Source organism: Microcaecilia unicolor, chromosome 10 (assembly GCF_901765095.1).
Source record: "Microcaecilia unicolor chromosome 10, aMicUni1.1, whole genome shotgun sequence".
Classification (NCBI taxonomy): domain Eukaryota; kingdom Metazoa; phylum Chordata; class Amphibia; order Gymnophiona; family Siphonopidae; genus Microcaecilia; species Microcaecilia unicolor.
In genome coordinates this window covers 32,980,715-33,006,964 of record NC_044040.1, presented here as the reverse complement: position 1 = coordinate 33,006,964, position 26,250 = coordinate 32,980,715, and the positions used below count along the sequence as shown (strand labels likewise).

Sequence of the window (26,250 nt, the reverse complement as noted above, 5' to 3'; positions counted from 1 at the left end):
CAGAATGACTCATGTAACAAAACAAATTCTACTTTTTCACACACACACACTCTCCTTCCTTAAGCCTCTCTCAAGCCTCGCGCTGGAACAGTGAGGGGCTTTACCGCACTCTCTGTCTTCTAGTCCATACTTTCTACACACACTCCCCCCCCCAGCACCTCTCCTTCCTTAAACTTCTTTCACTACCACATTCTCTCTGTCTTCTTGTGTATACATCTCACACACATACTCCCCCCAGCCCCTCTTCCACGTGCTTTTTTTCAACATCCGCTTTCCCCCCTTCATTCTAGTCAGGCTTACACTCCATTTAGTCATTCTCCACCCCCAACTCCTTCAAACTGTCTACACCCCTCAAAAATCACTTGAAGCTTTTTAGTGGAACCACCTCTGCAATAGTTATTCTGGGGTTTTTTTTAAATGGTGCTCTATATAGTCTTAGTGCATTTGAACATAATGGCATTCAGATTCCTGAACTGCTTTCTCAGTCTTACAAAAAAAAAAAGCGTGATCAAATCTCCTATTATAAAAATGTACTTTCTTTTAAGAGACCCTTATTCCTTGGAAGTTGAATATCGAAAAAGAATCAGCAGTGCTTGGAAGCTTATTGGCATCCGACTTTATTCGGTATGATTAAAGACCGTACTGCACAGCAGCTAAGGTGCCAGACCCCTGCTTTCTCCATGTGGCCTGACAATCCCAGAAGTCAGCTGTGCGGTACAGTTATCAACTGGACAATGCTAGAAACCAAGACAGCACGATTTATGGAACATGAAAAAAATTAAATACAAACCGAGGAAACATTACAAACGAGATTCTGTACACAAACAAGACTGACATAGACTGTTTGGCACACAGTGATAGCTTCAAAGATGGACTCATGTATCATTTCATATTCTTAACACATGAATATGACTTGTCATGGCTTGGAATTACACCAGAAATGAATATTTAACACATGATATCAAAGTCCCCCATCCAACCCACAAATGGAGCTCAAGATTTAGGGGCCATGCACCTTCAGAGGTCAAATACATTTTCTATCACCCCCCCTTCCTAGAAAAGCTCTAATTTAGATGTATTTAAAAAAATCAATTCCAAAGAATTACTTCTTCTGTTCTGGAGTGGTCTAAGGTAAAAATATAAATGTAAATGAATTCAATGGGTGAGCTCCAAAGTAAACTCCAATGACAGCATACAAACTTGCAAGCCAATGAGCACCTCGCTCGCAGATGTAATGAGAAAACCAGAAATGGCCAGTTCAGTCTTTTGTGCATCTCTCTTTGTAAACCACCCCCCCTTCCTACATGGACAAGATGCATACGGTGCAACTTTGTATGTGGTGCTAGAGTTAAATCTTTCCTATCTAAATTCTTTCTTTATAACAAACTCTGCTTAAAACAAAGTATACTTGTGTCCCCCCAAACTAAATGACATACAGGATCCGTTACAACTGTCATAGTGTGCAATAACAAACTTTTCCTTATTAACAGGCTTCCTGGCTGCCAGTCCACTCTGTAGAAAGAGGTCTTTGTGATTTCTCATCTCATCCTTCCTCTTCATCACTGTCTCTCAGAGAGATGCCTTGAAGACCTCCTCCATCACTAACAGAAACAGTGGCCTCCTCAACAGTCAGACGGCTACGGACAGTCTCATAGTTTTTGTTATTTAGAGTTCCTTCCAGCACACCCTGTAGCCGAAAGTCTCGGTAGGATTTCTGTATTGCGGGGAAAAAAGAAGAAAATGAAACCTGGTAATATTTTCAAAACATTTTTTTCCGCATGAACTTGTGAGCACAGAGCAGTTAAGTTTTTCTACATTATAAAGAGACAGGCAGATGATTTTGTGGTGTGGTGTGGTGTCTATCTGCCATTGGAACACTGCATCTTGATGCTTCTGTCCTACCCCAAATATTTTTAATAGTTTGGCCTAAAACTAACTTTGAGGGGGATAATCGTACGTCGCCAGTGAAATAGGTCGCCGGCGATCTATTTTGGCGGCAGCGCTACAGCTGGCCGGAACCATATTTTCGAAACAGATGGCTGGCCATCTTTTTTTTCGATAAGACGGTTGAGGCCGGCCAAATGCCAGAGTTCGCTGGGTTTGAGATGGCACTTTCACTGGCGCGGCGACGGGAAAGCGGCGATGGTGTCAAAAATGCGGCTTTCGATTATACCGATTTCGCCGGCCATCTCCCGATTTATGTTGGAAGATAGCCGGTGATCACTTTCGAAAATAAGCCTGTTTATTTTTTTAAATCATAGTCGATCTGAGTTCTATAACGTCTGGCTCCTATTTCAAAACATAAAGTTTCGACATCTGATTTTCCTTAACAATTTGAAATTGCTAGATATTTTGACTCCTCTTTACTAATCTGTAATAACAGCAGCTTAGTAAATAGGCTTCAAAATGTCCAAATTTGGTGTTCAGTGCATGAGGAAAATACACTATCACAGGCTGCATTGGAGTGGAGGACTAGGCTAATACGAGATAAGGGGAGCCTTGTTCAAATATTCACATGTGAAAGAGTTGGAATAAAACCTAGGTGACACTTATGAACTACATAAACACCAAAAGATCAACCAGAGAAAAGGCCTGTATATTCAAAGCAAAACATAACAACTTTTACGCATCTTAAAAACTGGAAGAAAAAGACCTCAAACACTCTGTTAAAACTCAAGACTAAAGGCTGGTAACATGGGTTGTATGAATTTATCATTGGTCTAAAAACATCTCCTGTTTTTATTTTTATATTGCAATACCATTTGTGCCACTGCAAATATGTGCAGTATTTTACAACATGCAAAAAAAGTTATTTACTTAACTTATACAGAACCCCTCCCCCCCTTTGAAAGCTAATCAAAATATATATTAAGTTAGTACAATAAAAAGGTATCAGAGAAGGGTGATGAAAATGATAAAGGGGATGGGATGACTTCCCTATGAAAAGGCTAAAGCAGCTAGGGCTCTACAGCTTGGAGAAAAGGCGGCTGAGGGTAGATATGATAGAGGTCTATAAAATAATGAGTGGAGTTGAACGGGTAGATGTGAAGCGTCTGTTCATACTTTCCAAAAATACTAGGACTAGGGGGCACGCAATGAAGCTACAATGTAGTAAATTTAATCGGAGAAAATGTTTCTTCACTCAATGTGTAATTAAACTCTGGAATTCGTTGCCAGAGAATATGGTAAAGGCAGTTAGCTTAGCGGAGTTTTAAAAAGGTTTGGACGGCTTCCTAAAGGAAAGCTCCATACACCGTTATTAAATGGACTTGGGGAAAATCCACTATTTCTGGGATAAGCAGTATAAAATGTTTTGTACTTTTTGGGATCTTGGTATTTGTGACCTGGATTGGCCACTGTTGGAAACAGGATGCTGGGCTTGATGGACCTTTGGTCTTTCCCAGTATGGCAATACTTATGTACTTATTTTCTCTGTTTTGTTTTATTTCCATTTAGTACCTTTAAAAGTGGACTAACACAGCTACCACACTGCTTTACTCATGTTTCTCGAGACAGTGTACAATATAGGAACAGAATTAGTGTGTGAAGTAACACAATTGGCTAATTAGAATCAGGTGCTTAATTAATTGGATAACAAGTAAATCACCCTGCAGGGTACATCTTCAGAACTGAGGCCCCGATGCTCAAAAGGAAATGTGGGTGCTAGAGGTTATTAGTGCCTACATTTACCTGCACAGAATGTTCAGAGGCCTTGAGCGCGGGGACGAACAGTGGAAGTAGCATGCTAATGTAGTCAAGCTCATGTAAATGAGGCCATTTTGTATTCCACTCAAAACAAAACTGCTTTACTGCTGCAAAAAATAATTCCAGGTTGGAGCAGGAATTGGAAGAGAGGATTTCTCATGATTATTTCTTCAAAATCTGCTAGTTTTGATTGCTTTCGGAGGTAGAAGGAAGCCCGTGCAAGCCCTTAAGTACTGGTCATGAGAAACAAATATGCGCAAGTCACAGCAGACTCAAAAGTGAAAGCACACATTGGTGTCTGTTTCCTGCATTCAAATCTAAGCATCCAAGCTAAAATTTAAAAAGCTTATATTTAGGCCACAGAAAACGGACGTTGAAAATGATAAAGGGGATGGGACGACTTCCCTATGAGGAAAGGCTGAAGCGTCTAGGGCTCTTCAGCTTGGAGAAGAGACGGCTGAGGGGAGATATGATAGAGGTCTATAAAATAACAAGTGGAGTGGAATGGGTAGATGAGAATCATTTGTTTATTCTTTCCAAAAATTCTAGGACTAGGGGGCATGCGATGAAGCTACAAAGTAGTACATTTAAAATGAATCTGAGAAAATATTTCTTCACTCAATGTGTAATTAAACTCTGGAATTTGTTACCGGAGAATGTGATAAAGGCTGTTAGGCTAGTAGGGTTTAAAAAGGGTCTGGATGGCTTCCTAAAGGAAAAGTCCAAAGACCATTATTAAAATTGACCTGGGGAAAATCCACTGCTTATTTCTAGGATACGCAGCATAAAATGTATTGGGATTTTCAGGTACGTGTGACCTGGATTGGTCACTGTTGGAAACAGAATAATGGGCTTGATTTGGTCTGTCCCAGTATGGCAATACTTATGTTCTTCAATCCAATTAAAGCTAGTAGATGTGGTATTTAATGCAGGGGTGCTGTAAACACATTTAAATAAAGGCCCAATGCTTGAGAATGCTTGGAGTGAAGGAGTGGCCTAGTGGTTAGAACACCAGTCTTGTAATCCAGAGGTGGCCGGTTCAAATCCAGCTGCTGCTCCTTGTGATCTTGGCCAAGTCACTTAACCCTCCATTGCCTCAGGTACAAACTTAAATTGTGAGCCCTCCTGGGACAGAGAAATATCCAGTTTCTCCGAGGACAAGCAGGCTGCTTGTTCTCACGACTGGGGTGACGTCCGCGGCAGCCCCCACCAACCGGAAATAAGCTTCGCGGGACGGTCGACACGCAGGGCACGCCCACCGCGCATGCGCGGCCGTCTTCCCGCCCGTGCGCGACCGCTCCCGCCAGTTACTTTTTTTCCGCGACTGAGAGAGTTGTGTTTTCCCCTCTCTCTCGTTTCAGCCGCCGGATTTTTTCGACCGCGTTTACGCGGATCGTCGCTTTTGGCCTGTTCGGCCTCTTCTTCTTCTTCTTTCTCTTTTATTTAAAAAAAAAAAAAAAAAAAAAGAGAGAATTTTGCGCGTGTGGAGCACGCGCTCCTTCTTTTCCCTCGCTTTCTAGCGGGGACGCCTCGTTGCGGCCTAGTGGCCGCTCGGTCGGTTTCAGTTTTCGTGGTGTGATTTTAGCCACCATTGCCGACTTTGACTTCGCCGACGCGATTTTTCCGTCGATGTCCTCGAAGGTCCCGAGTGGATTTAAAAAGTGTGGTCGCTGCGGCCGGCCGATCTCGCAGACCGACACCCACGCTTGGTGCCTCCAGTGCCTCGGGCCGGAGCACAATCTCAAGTCGTGCGTTTTGTGTCTCGGTCTCCGGAAACGGACTCAGGTTGCGAGGCAAGTTCTGCGGGACCGTCTTTTTGGAACTTGCGCCGGCCCCTCGACGTCGACCTCGACGGCATCGGTATCGAAGACCGGTTCTTCGGTACCGGTATCGATGCCCGCGACATCGGCACCGATGGCAGCGACCCCAGGAGAACAGGTCCCGTCGGCCCGCCGGTCCGCCGGCGAGAGTGGGGTAGAGAGACCGCGTGGGCAGTCGGCCCCGGTCACTCCCTCAACTCGTGAGCCACGGGACCGAACCCTGTCGGACCCGGTACCTCGAGACCGAGGGGGATCGACCTCCTCCTCCTCCATGCCCTCCGGCGCCGGTGACGTGCACCGGAAAAAGGACAAGAAGCGCCGTCACCGGGAGCCCTCGGTGCACCCTGAAGGGGAGTCGACGCCGAAGCGTCATCGTAGAGAGGAGAGATCTCCGTCGGTGGTGGAGGTACCGACGCGTCGGGGTTCCGGCACCTCGGTGCCGTCTCCTGGCCCCCAGCAGCTTCCGGCACCGACACCCTTACCGGCCCCACCGCCTTTCCCGGCAGCGGGCCTGGACGAGTGCCTCAGAGCCATCCTTCCGGGGATCCTGGAAGGGCTGATGCGCCAGGCTGTGCCGGCGCCGGGGGTGCTTGCGCCCTCGGCGCCGATGACTGTGGCGCCGGCGAGCTCTAGCCCGGCGCCGGGGCAGTCGACACCGCCGCCGCTTGCGGTGCCGGTCTCGACAGCCACGCAGGTGGAGTCCCCGTCGACGTCGATGGAGGGAGCTCCGTCCCCGCCGGCGCGGGAGTCCACCGCTCGACGACACCGAGACCTCGGTGCCTCGACGTCGAGCCGGGCCCGGTACCGGACGCAGCTACATGAGCTAATGTCCGATACCGAGGATGAGGACTCGTGGGGGGAAGAGGAGGACCCGAGATATTTCTCCTCAGAGGAGTCTACGGGCCTTCCCTCGGACCCCACGCCGTCACCGGAGAGGAAGCTCTCACCTCCTGAGAGTCTCTCCTTTGCCTCCTTTGTGCGGGATATGTCTATAAGCATTCCCTTTCCCGTGGTCTCTGTGGAAGAGCCGAGGGCCGAGATGCTCGAGGTCCTCGACTATCCATCACCACCTAGAGAGTCCTCCACGGTACCGCTGCACAATGTCCTGAAGGAGACGCTGCTCCGGAACTGGGTGCGACCACTAACTAATCCCACCATTCCCAAGAAAGCAGAGTCCCAGTACAGGATCCACTCTGACCCAGAGCTCATGCGGCCCCAGTTGCCCCATGACTCAGCGGTCGTGGATTCTGCTCTCAAGAGGGCACGGAGTTCGAGGGATACCGCCTCGGCGCCCCCGGGGCGGGAGTCTCGCACTCTGGACTCATTTGGGAGGAAGGCCTACCAATCCTCCATGCTCGTGACCCGCATCCAATCTTACCTGCTCTATATGAGCATCCACATGCGGACCAATGTGCAACAGCTGGCGGACCTGGTCGATAAGCTCCCGCCGGAGCAGTCCAGGCCTTATCAGGAGGTGGTCAGGCAGCTGAAGGCGTGCAGAAAGTTCCTGTCCAGGGGATTTTTGACACCTGTGACGTGGCATCTCGTGCTGCGGCCCAAGGTATAGTGATGCGCAGGCTCTCATGGCTGCGTGCCTCTGACCTGGACAACCGCACCCAGCAGAGACTGGCTGACGTCCCTTGCCGGGGGGATAACATTTTCGGTGAGAAGGTCGAGCAGATGGTGGACCAACTGCATCAGCGGGAAACCGCTCTCGACAAGCTCTCCCACCGGGCGCCTTCAGCACCCGCCCCCACGGGTGGGCGTTTTTCCCGGGCACGGCAGGCTGCACCCTATTCTTTTGCGAAGCGTAGGTACAACCAGCCGGCCCGAAGGCCTCGTCAGGCACAGGGACAGCCCCAGCGCGCTCGTTCTCGTCAACAGCGTGCGCCTAAGCAGCCCCCTGCGCCTCCACAGCAAAAGCCGGGGACGGGCTTTTGACTGGATCCACGGGAACATAGCCGCCCTACAAGTGTCCGTACCGGACGATCTGCCGGTCGGAGGGAGGCTAAAATTTTTTCACCAAAGGTGGCCTCTCATAACCTCCGACCAGTGGGTTCTCCAAATAGTGCGGTGCGGATACGCCCTGAATTTGGCCTCCCTGCCTCCAAATTGTCCTTCGGGAGCTCAGTCTTTCAGCTCCCTTCACAAGCGGGTACTTGCAGAGGAACTCTCCGCCCTTCTCAGCGCCAATGCGGTCGAGCCCGTACCACCCGGGCAGGAAGGGCAGGGATTCTATTCCAGGTACTTCCTTGTGGAAAAGAAAACAGGGGGGATGCGTCCCATCCTAGACCTGAGAGGCCTGAACAAATTCCTGGTCAAAGAAAAGTTCAGGATGCTTTCCTTGGGCACCCTTCTGCCAATGATTCAGAAAAACGATTGGCTATGTTCCCTGGATTTAAAGGACGCATACACTCACATCCCGATACTGCCAGCTCACAGACAGTATCTCAGATTCCGCCTGGGCGCACGGCACTTTCAGTATTGTGTGCTGCCCTTTGGGCTCGCCTCTGCCCCACGAGTGTTCACAAAGTGCCTCGTGGTGGTGGCGGCGTATCTCCGCAAGCTGGGAGTGCACGTGTTCCCATATCTCGACGATTGGCTGGTCAAGAGCACCTCGGAGGCAGGAGCCCTCCGGTCCATGCAGTGCACTATTCAACTTCTGGAGCTGCTGGGGTTTGTGATAAATTACCCAAAGTCCCATCTCCAGCCTACTCAGTCTCTGGAATTCATAGGAGCGCTGCTGAATACCCAGACGGCTCAGGCCTACCTTCCCGAAGCGAGGGCTACCAATCTCTTGGCCCTGGCTTCGCAGACCAGAGCGTCTCAGCAGATCACAGCTCGGCAGATGTTGAGACTTCTGGGTCATATGGCCTCCACAGTTCATGTGACTCCCATGGCTCGTCTTCACATGAGATCTGCTCAATGGACCCTAGCTTCCCAGTGGTTTCAAGCCACCGGGAATCTAGAAGATGTCATCCGCCTCTCCACCAGTTGCCGCACTTCACTGCTCTGGTGGACCATCCGGACCAATTTGACCCTGGGACGTCCATTCCAAATTCCGCAGCCCACGAAAGTGCTGACGACGGATGCATCTCGCCTGGGGTGGGGAGCCCATGTCGATGGGCTCCACACTCAGGGTCTGTGGTCCCTCCAGGAAAAGGATCTGCAGATCAACCTCCTGGAGCTCCGAGCGATCTGGAACGCACTGAAGGCTTTCAGAGATCGGCTGTCCTGTCAAATTATCCAAATTCGGACAGACAATCAGGTTGCAATGTATTACGTCAACAAGCAGGGGGGCACCGGATCTCGCCCCCTGTGCCAGGAGGCCGTCGGGATGTGGCGTTGGGCGTGTCGGTTCGGCATGCTCCTCCAAGCCACGTACCTGGCAGGCGTAAACAACAGTCTGGCCGACAGACTGAGCAGAGTCATGCAACCGCACGAGTGGTCGCTCCATGCCAGAGTGGTACGCAAGATCTTCCGAGCGTGGGGCACCCCCTCGGTGGACCTTTTCGCCTCTCAGACCAACCACAAGCTGCCTCTGTTCTGTTCCAGACTTCAGGCACACGGCAGGCTAGCGTCGGATGCCTTTCTCCTCCATTGGGGGACCGGCCTCCTGTATGCTTATCCTCCCATACCTTTGGTGGGGAAGACCTTACTGAAGCTCAAGCAAGACCGCGGCACCATGATTCTGATCGCGCCCTTTTGGCCCCGTCAGATCTGGTTCCCTCTTCTTCTGGAGTTGTCCTCCGAAGAACCGTGGAGATTGGAGTGTTTTCCGACTCTCATTTCGCAGAACGACGGAGCGTTGCTGCACCCCAACCTCCAGTCTCTGGCTCTCACGGCCTGGATGTTGAGGGCGTAGACTTCACTGCGTTGGGTCTGTCTGAGGGTGTCTCCCGGGTCTTGCTTGCCTCTAGGAAGGATTCCACTAAAAAGAGTTACTTTTTCAAGTGGAGGAGGTTTGTCGTGTGGTGTGAGAGCATGGCCCTAGAACCTCGTTCTTGCCCTGCACAGAACCTGCTTGAATACCTTCTGCACTTATCAGAGTCTGGCCTCAAGACCAACTCAGTAAGGAATCACCTTAGTGCGATTAGTGCTTACCATTATCGTGTGGAAGGAAAAGCCATCTCTGGAGAGCCTTTAGTCGTTCGATTCATGAGAGGCTTGCTTTTGTCAAAGCCCCCTGTCAAGCCTCCTACTGTGTCATGGGATCTCAACGTCGTCCTCACCCAGCTGATGAAACCTCCTTTTGAGCCACTGAATACCTGCCATCTGAAGTACTTGACCTGGAAGGTCATTTTCTTGGTGGCAGTTACTTCAGCTCGTAGGGTCAGTGAGCTTCAAGCCCTAGTAGCTCATGCTCCATATACCAAATTTCATCACAACAGAGTAGTGCTCCGCACCCACCCAAAGTTCCTGCCGAAGGTGGTGTCGGAGTTCCATCTTAACCAGTCAATTGTCTTGCCAACATTCTTCCCCAGGCCGCATACCCGCCCTGCTGAACGTCAGTTGCACACATTGGACTGCAAGAGAGCATTGGCCTTCTACTTGGAGCGGACACAGCCCCACAGACAGTCCGCCCAATTGTTTGTTTCTTTCGACCCTAACAGGCTAGGGTCGCTGTCGGGAAACGCACCATCTCCAATTGGCTAGCAGATTGCATTTCCTTCACTTACGCCCAGGCTGGGCTGGCTCTTGAGGGTCATGTCACGGCTCATAGTGTTAGAGCCATGGCGGCGTCAGTGGCCCACTTGAAGTCAGCCACTATTGAAGAGATTTGCAAGGCTGCGACGTGGTCATCTGTCCACACATTCACATCACATTACTGCCTCCAGCAGGATACCCGACGCGACAGTCGGTTCGGGCAGTCGGTGCTGCAGAATCTGTTTGGGGTGTAAATCCAACTCCACCCTCCAGGACCCGAATTTATTCTGGTCAGGCTGCACTCTCAGTTAGTTGTTCTTCGTAGGTCAATTTCTGTTGTTTCCTCGCCGTTGCGAGGTTCAATTGACCTGGGTTCTTGTTTTGAGTGAGCCTGAGAGCTAGGGATACCCCAGTCGTGAGAACAAGCAGCCTGCTTGTCCTCGGAGAAAGGGTATGATACATACCTGTAGCAGTTGTTCTCCGAGGACAGCAGGCTGATTGTTCTCACCTTCCCTCCCTCCTCCCCTTTGGAGTTGTGTATTTCATATTTTTTGCTAGTCATTCAACTGGCGGGAGCGGTCGCGCACGGGCGGGAAGACGGCCGCGCATGCGCGGTGGGCGTGCCCTGCGTGTCGACCGTCCCGCGAAGCTTATTTCCGGTTGGTGGGGGCTGCCGCGGACGTCACCCCAGTCGTGAGAACAATCAGCCTGCTGTCCTCGGAGAACAACTGCTACAGGTATGTATCATACCCTGTACCTGAATGTAACTCACCTTGAGCTACTACTGAAAAAGGTGTGAGCAAAATCTAAATAAATAAATACAAATAAGTACTTTGAACATTAAGAATTATGGCTTGATGACCGTCTCTGATGCAGTAACATGGCCTTGTCGATATCGATAATTACCTCAGTAATCAGTTAAGGCCTGGAAGTACAGCTTTAGAAAATGGTAGACCCCCAGTTTGTGTGACTTGTAGGCTGGCAGGAGGGGTGTGGATGTGTTGGTCTGGTAAGAAATGATGCATCTAAAGGGTATATGTGTCTCGTTCTGTTGGAGGTAAGTCCACAGAGGTGTGCGTGCATGGGGGTGGGGGTAGAAATATATATGTGGAGGAGTAGGTGCATATGTGTATGTACGGAAAGATAAGAGGATGTGTATGTGGGGATGGGGTGGAAGTGTGTGTTAGAGCATATGGGTGGGAAATAGAGTTGTGTGCATGTACGGGGATATAAGGGGTCTGTGTATGAGTGATATATATGGGGACATATAGAGCTATGTGGAGGAGGATAAGAATATACAGTGCTGAAAAATGTTTTTGAACCTCAGGTAAAAGAAACGAGAATTACAAGTTCTTGACATGATACTCTTATTTAACTGAACCAAGTTTTTTCTTATGCATTGAAAAGGATATAAATTCAACAATTCCATATTTCCTGAGAAACAATAATACACAAAGTAGAAACAGTAAGATTAATTCAAAACCAGTGTGCAAAATAATTGGCTAATTAGAATGAGATGCTTAAATAACTGGGTAGCAAGTAAATCATCCTGCAGAATTAATCTGTCCAGCTGAGTTTGGACATCCTCTCCTACATAAAAGTCCAAAACATGCCGATGTTGATCTCTTCAAAAAACATTAGTGAGAACACAACATGCTATGATCAGAAGAAATTATGGAGGATCTACAAAAGAGAGGAGTTGCTGCAGATCATTCTGGGTAAAGTTACAAGTCCATTTCTAAACATTTGAGGCTGAGGACTACAGTGACTCTACTCAGAAAATATCATCCACAAAGTCACAAGGAACCCCAACTGACCATCTAAAGATCTGCAGGTTTCTCTCACTGTGGGTGATGTGAGGGCTCATCCATCAACCATTATGAAAATACTGAATGGGAGTGGTATTCATAGATTGTTTTTCTCTAAAACGTTACCTACCTCAGGTTTGCCAAAGAGCACATGGATGATCAACAAGATGTCTGGAATAATGCTCTTTGTTTTTTCGCCTATAAGTTTTGAATAGTAAGTGGTTTTTGCTCTGATAATCATGCTCTTGTAAGATTTTGTGAGTTTTTTTTCCAATTAGTCTATTTTCATTGGATTTGTTTCTGATCCAAATTATTTTTTGTCTTCTACATTTACGTTTCATTTGTAGGAGGTCTTTCTTAAACCATGGAGATAACTTCTTTTTTGGTCGAGATTTGTTTGTAATTGGTGCAAGTTTGACTAAAACAGTTTTGCAAGTGTTGTTCCATTGTTGAATGAAACTAGTAGATGGATTAGAGGAAAGTAAGTCACCAATTTGTTCATTTGACCAAACGTTTGAGGGGTCAATAATTTTACCTCTGATTTTGAACGTATGTGATATGTTAGTAGGCTAGATGAATGGGTGGATTCTTTTCAGTTTAGATTGAAAGAAAGGCTGCTATGATTTGACCAAGGTATCGGGGACCATCGTGGTTCAGATATGTGAAAATTAATAGAATGTGTAAATTTGGTTGCTAATAAATCTAGCTAATGCCCTTCGATGTGGGAGGGCATTCCATTGAAAAGTGAGAATTGCCAGACATTAAGGAAATCAAGGAATTGTTTTAGTATGTAGATTAATAGCATTTTCAAGATTTAAGTTGATATTTCCAATCATAATGATATTGCCATTATTGACACATATGTTGGATAAATTCAGTAAGTTCAGCCTCGGCCAAGTTCCAGCTATCGGGAGGACAATATAGTAATGGGAAGCAGATAGATTTGGATAGGGAATCGTATTTCAAAGAGTAGGCAACAATTTCTAGGTTAGGGGATTGCAATTCAGTAATAATTTTTACCTGGAGGAATGATTTATAAATAATAGCTAAGCCACTTACTCTCTTTTTGGCTCTGGGGAAATGAAGAACGGAGTATCCAGGTGGACATATGTCTAGGATTGCTGGATCATCTTTTGTATGTAGCCAAGTTTCGGAGTTAATGGCTAGACTGAATTGAGCTTCAGTTATCCAATCTTTGATGATTTCCATTTTGTTGACAACTGAGCGAGCATTGGTATAGCCTATGGGTAGGGGCAGGTAGGAATGTTTATCAGTAATTGACAGTGGGACTTTAGTGAGTATGCATTTGTTGTATGATGTTTTTTGTTATTATACTTAGTGGGAAGTGTGATGTTTGGAGCATTATGAACGTGGTATTGAGATTCTAAAGTAAAATGATTATTTTGGTATCTGGTAGAAAACCCATATGGATAGTGCCTACGGGTGTATATCACAGGGATATTATAGATGAATTCAAAAGCATTGGTGAAATGACTTGTGTGTCTTGATAGAAAGTGTAGGTCAAGTAACCAGTATAACAAGATTTTAGCAAACTCATTATACAGCACTGAGAAAAGTGATTTTGATGATGACTGGGACTGGCAGCATTGAGTCTTCATGATCCCTGCTGCTCCTCTTACCTACACTTGTGCTCCTCAGCTTGTGCCCACAGCATTTGGAAGGAAACTGTCACCGTTATGTGTCTCCCCCAGATTACACCCATGATCTCTATTTTTGTCTTTCACTAGTAACATTGAGCTCTAAGATACAATGCTTTGCTTACCTTGACTATCTTGATGAGAGTTTTCAGCTGGTAGACATGAAGCTGGAGATCTAATCTGTCAGCCAACCACACACAGATGACTTTCATGGAACTGTTGTACCATTGCTGGAAAGAAGGATAAAAAAGCCCCTCTGCAGTATTCATTTAACTGACATAGTAATGAGTGCTAATGAAACACTTTCAAATGATCACAGAGCAGCACTTAAAGTCAATAATGCTATAATTTCTTGATAAGAGAACAGCAGGGTTTTTTTCTCTCTTATATTTTTTTTGCCAGGAAATCAAGCAATCTAACCTGGCCATTCCTTATGTGAATTAGCACTCACTGTTTTGATTTCAAAATATAATAAAGTTGTTGCAAGTAGAATTTGATTTGCAATCCAGGACTATGAAATGGACCTTAACAGGTTGGTTCATAGGATTCTGAAACTGGAAAGGGGGCCGACACAGCAATTCGGACAGGCTGGCATATAAAAACAATACGTGCTGTTCAATGCTACTACAGTGGCTGAGCGACAGGCTGAACAGGGCAAACACAGACAGCATAAAATAAAGCATTTGAGGCCACACTGATACAGTAGTTGCCTCATTTCTCTATGTGTGAGCCACATTACCCCGCAGTGGACAATCAAAGCCACACTAACATATTGGTGCCCTATAGAGAAAGGCAGGGAATCAGCATTGAGCATGCTCAGAAGGGTTAAGTACCAGCCAGTCAGGTTTTCACAATTAAGAAATATGAAATAAATTTGCATACAGTGGAAGCAGTGTATTTAACTCTCTCTCTCATGCTGATTTATTGTGGATATCCTGAAAACCTAATTGGCTGCTGCTTCCTATAGGACAGGCTTGAAGATCTCTGATTTGAGAGAACCAGGCCCAAATCAACTGCCCATATTTTGACCTCTATGCCAGGCGCATAGCCAGATATCAATTTGTTTTTTTGTTGGGGGGGGGGGGGGGGGGAGGGGGCTGAGCCCAAAGTGAAGAGGCACATTTTGCCCTGCCTCCCCACTGCTCTGCGCCCCCCACTGCAACCCCAAACCCTACCAGCAGAAGCCTTCCTCCAGCGCTGTTCACCATTGCGCCGACTTCCCTGCTTCCCTCGCTGGTGTGCAAGCTTGGTTTTAATGAAACTGAGCATAGACAAAGCCTTGTGCAAGCTCATCTTCACTAAAACTGAGCATGTGCATGGGGGGGGGGGAGCAGGGGTGAGAAGGGAAGGCAGCGTAGTGACGAACAGCATTGGAAGAAGGTTTCTACTGGCCAGCCAAACCCAATTTGGGGGTCCAAGGTCCCTCCATCCCCCGTGGCTACACCACTGCTCTATGCTGCTTCATTTGTATACTCAGCAAAACTTTGTTTCACTAACTCCTTTGAAATCAATAGGGAAATCTCCATCAATTACAAATATAGGGGAAAAAATATTCAACTGGAAGTGATCAGTGATTTGTAAATGCTGACTGCTACTGGCTAACTTAGACCTGAATATTCAGTGCCAGACCCCATTCAGCCACCGGTACTGAATGTTCAGGTCTTTAGTGGCGCCCAGGAGTAAGTCATGCTGATACAGCCAATATTCAGTGCTGTACTTGCTTAGCTAACCAGGCAAAGTTCGGACTGCCTTTTGATCAGTCCTACATGCCTGATTAGCTCCTCCGCCACTCTGCCCCGTCACTATTTGGTGGGTGCAACATTGGTCCCACCAAAGTATTAGTGGCACTGTGTGGTAAGCAATGCTGAAAATCCAGGGATGGCCCACTCACCACAACTTATCTGGGAAGGCGCCTCAACCTGGCCAGCTAAGTTGTTTTGAATATTAATCCCCATGCTTTTGCCACTCGTAACTGCAACATACAAGACTGGTATGTGTCCAATGAAAACACTTGTTTACATGTACACAAGAAGAGACAACATTTACAGGTCACTACTAGCCACACATCTTTCCCTTACACACATCAGGCAAAAGGCTTTGGAGCTACATCTGTCACACACATGAGTTCATTATTGCACCAATTTCCCAGAATCGTTGTCATAATAAAGAGTGGTTCTGCCTTGGTACATGTTGACTACGTTGCATCTTTTCTCCTCTGTGCATCATGCCTTTTAATTTCTTGTTTATGCTTGTTAGTGTAACTGTACTGCTCGTGTATTTCCACTTCTCTTTTTTTTTTTCATGCACTGTCTCTAGTACGTGTAGCAGCTTTTCACATGCAAGTGAATTTTAAAAGAGAAACTTCGTACAGAATTTCCATTTCAAAATCCAATGGCTGACTGGTATGCTAGTGCACATTTATTTTTCATATTTTTGCACTCATGGCAGCTGGCATTTAAAAGAACGCTGACCACCGTGGACTCGATATTGGGGGTCACTCTTTAAGACTACACCTGTATTTTGGACATGGTTTTAGCAATATTTAGCACAACGGAGTAACTTACACTGCTTGAAAACATTTTTTTTTGTGTGTGTTACAGGCAGTTCATGACAGCTGCCAAGCACTTTAACAAAAACTAGGTGGTTTCTTTTTACTTTATTATTATTTTTTGCTGTTGTGGTTTCTTATTCATGGCTCACCCACCTCCTGTAAGGGCATGTATTACTCGCTTCATTTTCCCAAGACACCTCTGTTAAAGTAGAAAAAAAACCATAAGAGAAAAGGAAAGGCTGGGGTTGACTCTGTGAGACCCCTGTATTTATTCACACTTATTGTGCATGACTGCAGACAAGCAAATCATATTAGCGGCCAGTCTCCCCATCAAGCTGATACTTGCTTGCCAGCCCTGGGAAGGTTCAACAAATCAACGGGAGCACGGAAAACAGAACATCAGTCTAATCTAGTGTTTAAGGTAAAGTTTTCAAACCCTATCTAAGACGATCTTTAGAGCAACCACCAAGCTGAAGGGCTCAGAAGGTGGTATTGAATGAAAAAGGGTTGAAATATTGAGAAATACAGCACTTGTGCATTTTTTATAACAAAGTAGGTCAACAAGGACACAACACCCTCAGTGTCAATAGTTGCCACTGACTATGGAAATCGCCACACCAGGGCTATAAACGCTCTCACTTCATCATCTTTCTTAAACAGTTCATCAGCTTTCTTAAACACCCTAAATCCCCTCAGTGGACCTTTAGTCTTGAATTAACAAACCAAAGCAATGAAAGAGGGTGCAGTCTGAATGGCTAGCATTGATCCCCAACTGTGTTCAGCACTGCTACAGGCAGTGGAAAAAAAATCCTCTCCATTGTCAATAGAAATTGACAAAACTCCTCTCCTAAATAGTACAGCTGAGCCAGGCTGGATCCATGCAGCTGTAAAGGGTCCACTCGCAAGGCCTTGGTGTGCTAACAATAGAACAAGCATGAGCTCTTTGTCACTCACAGACTCTGCAATTTTCTAACAAGGATTAAAGTTGTTTCTCGGCCGTGCTACTGAAAAGAGATTTAGCAACATACCGTGCTTTCTTCATTCAACTTAAAGAGAAGTAGTTAAGGAATTTCATTTATTTGCTTGACCATTGGGGGAAAAAAAACATACATGAAAAATTCAGAAATCCCTTTTCTTGCCAAACCTAGAGCATGTTGAGATGGCTTCATTGAGATAACACATTTTCATAAAATAAGACATTTAGACTTATTTTTGAAGTTTAACTTTAAAAGGGTAGTTGCTGGCCACCAACAATGAGATTCATGGTGCAGCATCTGAGTATTGTCAGGTTTTCAAAACCTGGTTGCCTTGTACCTGAATCACAAAAATTACGGGGACATTCAGTTATATGTTTTGCACTGTGATAAATATATAACTGCTCTCTGGCTTTATTATTAATAATCTGTTTATAACAGGTCCTCAAGGGAAAGCACCTCTTTGCATGTGTAAGTGTAGGGAAAAATAGCCCTTAAACACATAAGTGCCCTGAGCCATATTCTATAAGGGTGAGTGTAAGTGCTATAGTATGCAAATGCAAGGGGGCGGAGCGTGGGCAGGACATGGGTGTGCCTCCCAGTTACGCACGTAATTTATAGAATACTATTAGCTAGTCACACCCTTACACATTTATGTGATGATGGTTGTTTGAGTTTGTTTGGCTGTTAGGACCTATTATTTTGCTTTGACTGCAGCTGCTCTGTGCTGCCCCAAAAGAAGCTGCTGCCCTAGCCGACTGCCTAGTCTTGTCTAATGTTTTAATAACCACCCCCCTGTTTACAAGCTTTGAATGGGCTGTATCGGCATTAGTGCACCGGCAGCCACTAGTACAGCTTTGTAAACAGGGGGGTAAGAAAGAGATTAAATTACTTTAGTCCTTAAACTTAATTATGAAGAAACAGCACACAACCCCCCTCCCCTCAAAAAGAGAGTTGGCATTCGCTATAATTATAATTAGAGCACTAACTCCTCCTGTAAAAGAAAAGAAAAAGGAACAATTAAAGATTCAAGTGTCACAGCTTCCCCTACTTGTCCAACAAAAGGGTCCCCAATTGAGAAGGATCTGAATAAACATAATTAACACCATGAAAAGTAATCAAACATCTGCATGGAAACCATAGGAACAAAGATGCACGGGCAGATAACACTCAAGTATAGGAATCATTTTCTATGAACTGGAAACCTCTTTAAAAATAGTAATTTTGAGGGAAATATTCATTAGCCGGATAGTGCTGTGGTTAAACCCTGACGGCCAGCTTTGTCACTGATTCTCAACGGCGCTTAACTGGTGAGTTCAATGGATATCGGGTCAGCGCTAAGGAAGTCCAGGACTGAGTCAGGGTAGAACCAGAACTTAGTCAGTTAGTGGTGATTTTCAGTCCACTAACCAGGTAAGTGCCCATATAAAGGTAGGGACAGCAAACAAGGCTGTCCCAAAGGGAACATATCGGTCAGCACCCAGATATCTTCCAGCAGCTGCCTACAGCGTGGATATTCATGCTGGCGCCTGGATTAGGCCGGGCATTGAACATCACAGTCAGATTCAGCCCATAGTGGTCAGCGCTTTTAAAATTTGCTGACTGCTTGGAGCCAAACATGGGGAGGGGGGTTTCAGTTCACAAAATGGGTTTTAAGAATAGCTATTTTATCTATTTCCAAACCAAAAGAATCCTTGATGTGCTGGTAGAAAGCACATCCCAGGAAAACTCGTGAAAATCAATTAAATTACTGCTAAACAGGTCCTCCAACTTCAAGGCAGCATCTCTTTCATATGAGGTTGAATTAACAGAGGAAATATAATAAGCTTTGGAAATAGAAACTGAATCAGATTTTGATAACTGAAGAACATCCTTAAAATAATTTCTATGCAAGATCACAGAAGAGAGTACAGGCGTTTCGGGGAAATTTTAAGAGTCTCAGGGCCCTGTTTACTAAGGTGCACTAGTATTTTTAGCGCACGCTAAAAATTAGCACGCACTAATGATAGAAACACCCATATATTCCTATGGTTGTCTTTACTGTTAGCGCACGCTAAAAACGCTCGCACACATATAGCGCAGCTTAGTAAACAGAGCCCTCAGTTTTTAACTCTCAAGAAACTCTATATGGGCTTGATATTAAACCAGCGGTGTTAAGCGGCTTGTAAGCCACTCACAGCCGCCGGCTGAAATAACCTTAGATGTTCAATGCTGAGGCATGTCCAGCTTTCAGCACTGAATATCCGGGTTATCTGGGGTCACCTGGAAGTTAATTGAGCACTGGCTGATATTCAGGCCCGTGCCCGGTTAATGGTGGACAGAGTTAGGATAGCGTTTTTGCTGTCCTAACTTTAGTGCTGTTCAAAATATGAGGCTAAAGCACTTAAGTAAAAGTAAAAATAAATGTATATTTTAATACTTAAGTAAAAGAACAGAGAAGAACAATTTAAAAATGTACAGCAGTTTGGTGGAAAGAGGTACCACACGTAGTGTGGAGGTGCACTTGATCCCCACGAAACAAGTAAAAGGAAAAAGAGAGGGAGGTGGGGAAAATAGGCTCTTTTCAAACAATGGGGAAGACGTATATTTTTAAAAAAGAATGTTTATTATAACAAGTCGGCTCAACACAGCTGTGTTTCGGCACCGTAGCGCCTTCTTCAGGAGTCTTCCAAAGGTATATCGAGCGCTTGAACAGAAAACACACCAAGAACAACACTGATGAATACCCTATTCCTTCCTATTGTCTATTAGATTGTAAGCTCTTTGAGCAGGGACTGTCTTTCTTCTATGTTTGTGCAGCGCTGCTGCGTACGCCTTGTAGCGCTATAGAAATGCTAAATAGTAGTAGTAGTAGTCCTTCCAAATCAATGGCGGTGCAACACATGACGAGCATAGTCGTAGTTGTACTTTACACCAGTCACTGAGTTTGCATAAGTACTAGTATTCTGTAACTGCAATTACACACGCAATTGCCATTACAGAATTTGCACTTAGCGCACCCTAGCACACACACATTAGGGGTGAATTCTATACATAGTGCCGAAAAATTGGAGCCTAAAAAGTGCTATTCTATAAGCTGCACTTATGCCCGGGAATCGTGCCTAACTTTGGTGCTGCCATTTCCAACAACTGAAATGTGATGGAAATATACATGCCTAAATTAAGTGCATATCCTTCATTGTATAGCAATGCACATAAGTGTTAGGAACGCCCCTCTTCCACTCATGACCATCCCATTTCCACACCCCTTTTTCAACTAGCGCCTAAATTTAGCTCATTATTCAATTAAATTGAGCACAGAAACTGGGCGCATGCCCATATTTGTGCAATTTTTTTAGTGACTTTTATTGAATTAATGGGTAGGCGCCTAATTTTAGGCAACCTTTTGAAAATTACCCAACCACTATTCTATCAAGGGCTCTCTGGGATGAGTGCTCTTTATAAAATAGCATCGGTCACCATATACTGTGCCCACCTTTGGGTGTGAGGACTTGACTTACCAACTGAAACCAGGTGAAAATCCTGATACGCAAGTTGAGTGCGCATCCACTTTATTCTATAATACCGCACGCAATTTTCTGGAGCGCCCCTGTCCTGCCCATGCCCCTCCCTTGGGAATGCCCCCTTTACAGTTAGAATGATATTTCTGTGCCGAATGTTGGGCGCTGAATGAGTGCCTAACTTGAGGTTCCATTTATAGAGTTTCCCAGTAAGTGTACAATCAGGATTACAAATATACTACCACCAATACTACTACTACTATTTAACATTTCTAGAGCTACAAAGTGTACGCAGCGCTGTACAAACACCACCGATACGATTGTTTTCGTTTATAGCCTTTGTCCAAAATTGCATTTGACATATCCCGTAGCACACAATCTGCACTACAGCCGGTGCTTGTTTCATCCTTTTTAGAAGGATGGATAACTGAGCTCCTCCTGCTGAATTCTGAATAGCACATTTTCAGAGATATTACAAACATAATTGCTGCTAAGTCATTTGCAGGTGTTTTTGATAGGGAATTTTTTTTTTGTACTTTGTGTTGTCAGTATTCTGGCGCTGAAGAGGCATGACGAATCACGATTAAGACTGTTCTGTTCAGCTTTCTAATTCAAACTTTGTCCCAAGTGCATGATGAATTCACAACACGATTAGTGTCACCTCAAAGGATGGAGTAATCCCTGCCAGTGTAAGGACACGTCACGAACGCTGAAGAAAAAGGCAGTTCAGCCGGAAGAAGAGAGTTTTAAAAAGTGGAGGCCTATATGACTGAGAAATTTTGCAGGTCACAACTTGTGTGTTTACTAAGATCCGTGGTGTTATAATGGTGGTAGTTGTGGTTTGAATGGCACTTTTAAAGTTTGTGTTTATCACACTGTAGCTGGTAGCCACGTTACATAACTCAACATTTTGTCTATGTAGATTTGTCTTTTTCTAGATTTTACAAAGACAACTGTATCAAAAGCTTTTTAACTTATGTTTTCTATTAAAATGGTATAGGTGCAAATAATTTATAATTCTAATGATGATCCCACAAATTAAACAAAACGTTGGTGTTCTGTGGGATACAAAAATATTTATTTTTTCAAACTTTGCCGCAGTTGACTTCCTTGGGGTTTATTCTTAAGATATTGAGTCCTAGTTTCTTGGCTACAGACATGTAGGGTGAATGTATAAATTGTTTTCAATAATAGGGAAGAGGGTAGTATTTTTCTTTATGGTCATCACTTGTTCCGTTTTAAGTGCGTTTTCTCTTTTTCACTACTCATATGGGGGCCACATTTTCTAACAGGTCATCCATGTGAGAAGTCCAAATGACATCTATTTCATAAGAGCAACACAGACACCTATTGCCTTTATACAACGGGCTCTCAGATACAACCCAATGGTGTGCACTTCTCTCGGAGAGGGTACAAATGTGTGTGTGTGTACTTTCTACACCTGTGTACTTGGGCGTTTTATAAAATACACATGTACACTGCAACTTTGCTCCAAAACTACTCCCTCAAGACGCCGACATATGCCTGTCTTCACTGCACATACTTTCATGCTTCTACATCATGAGGTAATTTTATGAAGCCCATTTCCATGTGAAAAAACTTGATATTTCCATTTTTTGGTTTGCCTAACCCGGACATGCTAAGAATATAGGGTCCTTTTTTTTTTCTTTTACTAAACTGTGTTAAATGCCAACACACACTTAATGTGGGAAAATAGCATGTTAAAGCATTTTGCAGTAATTTGTCTGTCAACACACAGTAGTTGCATGCTATTTTTTTTGTTAATTTTTTGGGAGTGGCGTGTCAGGCGTGGAAGAATTATCTAGCTAGTAAATTCACATAAGCGTTGTAAGTGCTCCTGCGTTAATACTTTTGCAGGTCTCGTGTGCTAATAGAAAAAGTAGCAAGAGACTTGCAAAAAGAAAAGAGCCCTATTTTTGGGTCACCTTAAAAATAGGTTTAGTTTATGGAGAAGTCTGATCTTAAAATGCACTAAAGCCCAGATTCTATATATGGCGACTAAACTTGAAAGTGCAACTTAATTTATTAATAAGCCTTAATTGGGAGTTACGCACACATCATATTCTATAACAATGTGTGCATAACTCCCATATCCTCAGATTCTATATAGCATGCCTAAAGATTGCTGTGGATTCTGTGATAATGCACGCAACTTAATAAGCAATAATGAGCACTAATTGGCACTGATTAGAATTTAGGCGACTAAAGTCACCATGCAATATTTAGCGCTTTCATATTCCTTGGCCCAAAGCATCGGCAGATTCAAAACACAGTGCAGCGCAGCACCATGTTTTGAATCTGGCAATGCTTCAGGCCAAGGAATATGAAAGCTCTAAATATTTGCAGAGTGTGGTCTCCAAGAAGAAGCCATTAGCAAAACGGGTCCACGTCGGGACACATACCGTCTAGCGCAGTATTATCCTGGAGGCAAAGCCGCATAGTAAGCGGAAGACATTGTCCAAAAACCTGAAAGAAGATATTATAGCAGGAAGAGAATGCTGTAATTGCCAGTTTCCCACCAAACGAGAATGCACTTGTTAGAGAAAGACATTGGAAATAAGCTAAGTGTGCTTTTTTTATTCACTCTAAAGTGGGGAATTAAAAATTGAATAAAGTTTTTGGCACTTTTTAAGGCAGTGCTTTTTTAGACCTATGATTACTTTTTGCTGGGGGCAAGCGAGTGGCGCATTAAGCTGCATTTATGTAGGATTTACTGCATTAGTTGCACCAGCTAAAGGCCCCTTTTACTAAGCTGCATAGGCGCCTACGCACGCCAAATTGGAGTTACCGCCCGACTACCGTGTGGCTCTTGCAGTAATTTCATTTTTTGCATGTGTCCGATACGCGCGTCTGAAATTTTTTAAAAAAAATTTTCTGGTGCGCCAAGCAGCATCTGACACGCATAGGTCCTTACCGCCCAAATTCTTTACCACTAGGTCTATGGATGGCGGTAAGGTCTCAGACCCAAAATGGACAAGTGGCAATTTTGATTTTGCCACACGTCCATTTTCAGCGAAAAAAAAGGCCTTTTTTTACAGGTGCGTTGAAAAATGATTCTGCGAGCATCCAAAACCTGCGCCTACACTACCGCAGGCCATTTTTCAGCATGTCTTTGTAAAAGGACCCCTAAATGAGGTCTTTTCCTCTCCTTTTTTCAATAATTTAGAATAGGCTTGGTTTGAATTTTAATATCAAGAAAAATTAACAATATTCGGAAGTAGTTTTCCTTTTTGTTTAAATTTCTTCTGAAGTAGAAATAATAATGGAAGCAAACTGAAGTCTCAGCTCCAGGTCATTTGGGTTAAGTGAATCCCAAATTGCTTTTGAGAGATGTAGTCTAGAGGATAGGCTCACTGCTGAAACTGACACTCTGTGCAACTGGGCAAGTTGGTATCTCCCTGTGACTCTGTATATTCCTTTGTAATTGGATAATAATAGCATTATTACTGCTTGCTTTTTCCTCTTGGAGGCACATATGTAATCTGAGAACTTGAAATCTTGTATGCATGAACCTACAAAGCATATTATGATCAGTTTGGGTTCTGTTGCTTTATATTTAGGGGGATCATTTTATAAGGGGTTTCAGTATGTAAAACATCTTTTACAGGCCCAAATTTAATGATCCTAATTGTTCAAGCTATTTTTGTCATGAATGAAGTTTTACCTATTAACTTTAGCTCTTATCATAGACGAACTTTCCTCCTGTAACCTAATCCAATCTGTCCCTGTACCTCAACTATGTATTTCTCCTATTCGGAACTGGTAATCACCACTTACGGAACTATGTAAGCCGCATTGAGCCTGCAAATAGGTGGGAAAATGTGGGATACAAATGTTATAAATAAATAAATAAATAGGCTCTTATAACATTTTCTATTGGTAAATGTGCACAAAAATACACAGAAATATGGCACCTCATTTATGACATATATCTATCGGTGTTTCCAGGGAAAGAGAAAAAGCAGAGTAGGGGTGAGTATTCTATAAAACACTGACACACACAGACACAGACACACAATGACATCAGCCTAACAGCAGGTGTACTTACTTTCCTTGGGGTAATTTTCTGAAGCACATGAGCGCACATAAAATAGGTCCAACATAACGCACCTATCTGCTTTGTAATACAATTACCCTCCTAGTGACTTTTATTGTACTAAAAGGTGGAGGAAGGGAAAGGAAGGTCAAATTGCTTCCTTTTGTCTTGTAGTTCATTCATACTATTTCGGTTAAAGATATATAAAGCTCTACAAGGGAAAAGAAAATGGTCAAAACCTAAAAATGTTGATAGCTTAGGAGCAGTGCTCAGAGTGCTGCAATGCACAAGATCCAAATTTCATTCCAGGATCTGACACTGTCCCTCAACAGGGACTACTAGAGGCTGGAAGGAACACACTTTGGTAGACCCTGGTGACCTTTAGGTTGTTGTGTCTGATAGCGTTTGTAGGGAACTCCAAACAGAAGGGAAAACTCAGCCATGTAGCATTTTAACCCCTGCTGTGTCTCTTGAAGGACTGGAGCAGGTCTGGACTGGCCTGGAATCCAGGGAGTCAGAGCCAGTCAAACCAAAAAACAAACAAACAAAAAAACAAACAAACAAACAAACCAAAAAACAAACAAACCCCAAAACATATGCCAGAAGCCCTTGTTGGATTATTATTTCTCTCTCCTTTTATTAACAGCTAGTCTTTTCATTATTTGCCAGTTTGCAATGTACAGTGCACCTTTTTATTTGCTACATAAAATAAAATATGAGACAAAATAAAAATACAAGGTCCAGACCGTTATACTAGTATATATACAACTTTCATGCACGTCTGATAACAAAAAACGTATTTTATCTTTTCTTTGGGAAATCTGAGTCTTCAGCTATGTCTGCTTGAAACTATTTTATCCCATTTCAAACTAACACCTCAGATCAGTTTGCAAGTCTTATTATTATTTTTTGGTATAATTAAAGGTAAGTTAGGGCTTTGGTGGAAATTTAAAAAGCATCAGCAAATCAGAACACTGTTTGGCTTTTGAATTGCATTTCTATTTCTCAGCTCTTTTAAATGGTTTTCTATGGCAGGGGAACATTTTTCTTGATTAGTCACAGCTAATTAGTGTTCTGGCATAGACAAGCAAATCAGAAATGTCAAGGCTGCAAGGGCTACATCTCCCTAATCCTTTGATAATAATTTAGTCTCCTGGGAGGGCCTCAAACTGCGGTAAATAGTGGCTGACAATAAGGCAAAATTAGGTGGGCAGCAGATTATTAGGGCAGAAAAATAAGCAGCTCTACCAGATCCTGCTGCGCACCAACAGGCAAGTTAACTGCAGTGCCAGATGAGGTGCCTGTTTAAGCCTGTGTTGTTAATTAGCTGATTCTACCAATCTTGCCACACATGTCCAGGTGCATCATGCAAAAGATGTGTCTTCCTGGTCTCTTGCCAAACACAATTGTGTTCACTGATCACATTTCAAGACTCTTGAGAAAGCAGCACCACATACTTCTGGAAGCATTAAAAAAAATTGCAAATTATCAAAAAGACGGGTAAGCTCAACAAGCTGAAAATACATTTTT

The 26,250-nt window shown here is 44.3% G+C and overlaps 1 protein-coding gene across 5 annotated transcripts in view; it reads right to left on the bottom strand.

Annotated features, from left to right (window-relative positions):
• Positions 1 to 590: 590 nt before the first annotated feature.
• CADPS2 (calcium dependent secretion activator 2) overlaps positions 591 to 26,250 on the bottom strand; it is a 596,794-nt gene continuing 571,134 nt past the window's right edge. For all 5 annotated transcript variants that reach the window (XM_030215887.1, XM_030215888.1, XM_030215889.1 and 2 more), the window contains 2 exons: positions 13,764 to 13,868; positions 591 to 1,714 (listed from right to left, as the gene is read on the bottom strand). In XM_030215887.1, the coding sequence (XP_030071747.1) occupies positions 1,544 to 1,714; positions 13,764 to 13,868 (276 nt within the window). In that variant the 3' untranslated portion in view covers positions 591 to 1,543. The remainder of the gene's footprint in view (positions 1,715 to 13,763; positions 13,869 to 26,250) is intronic.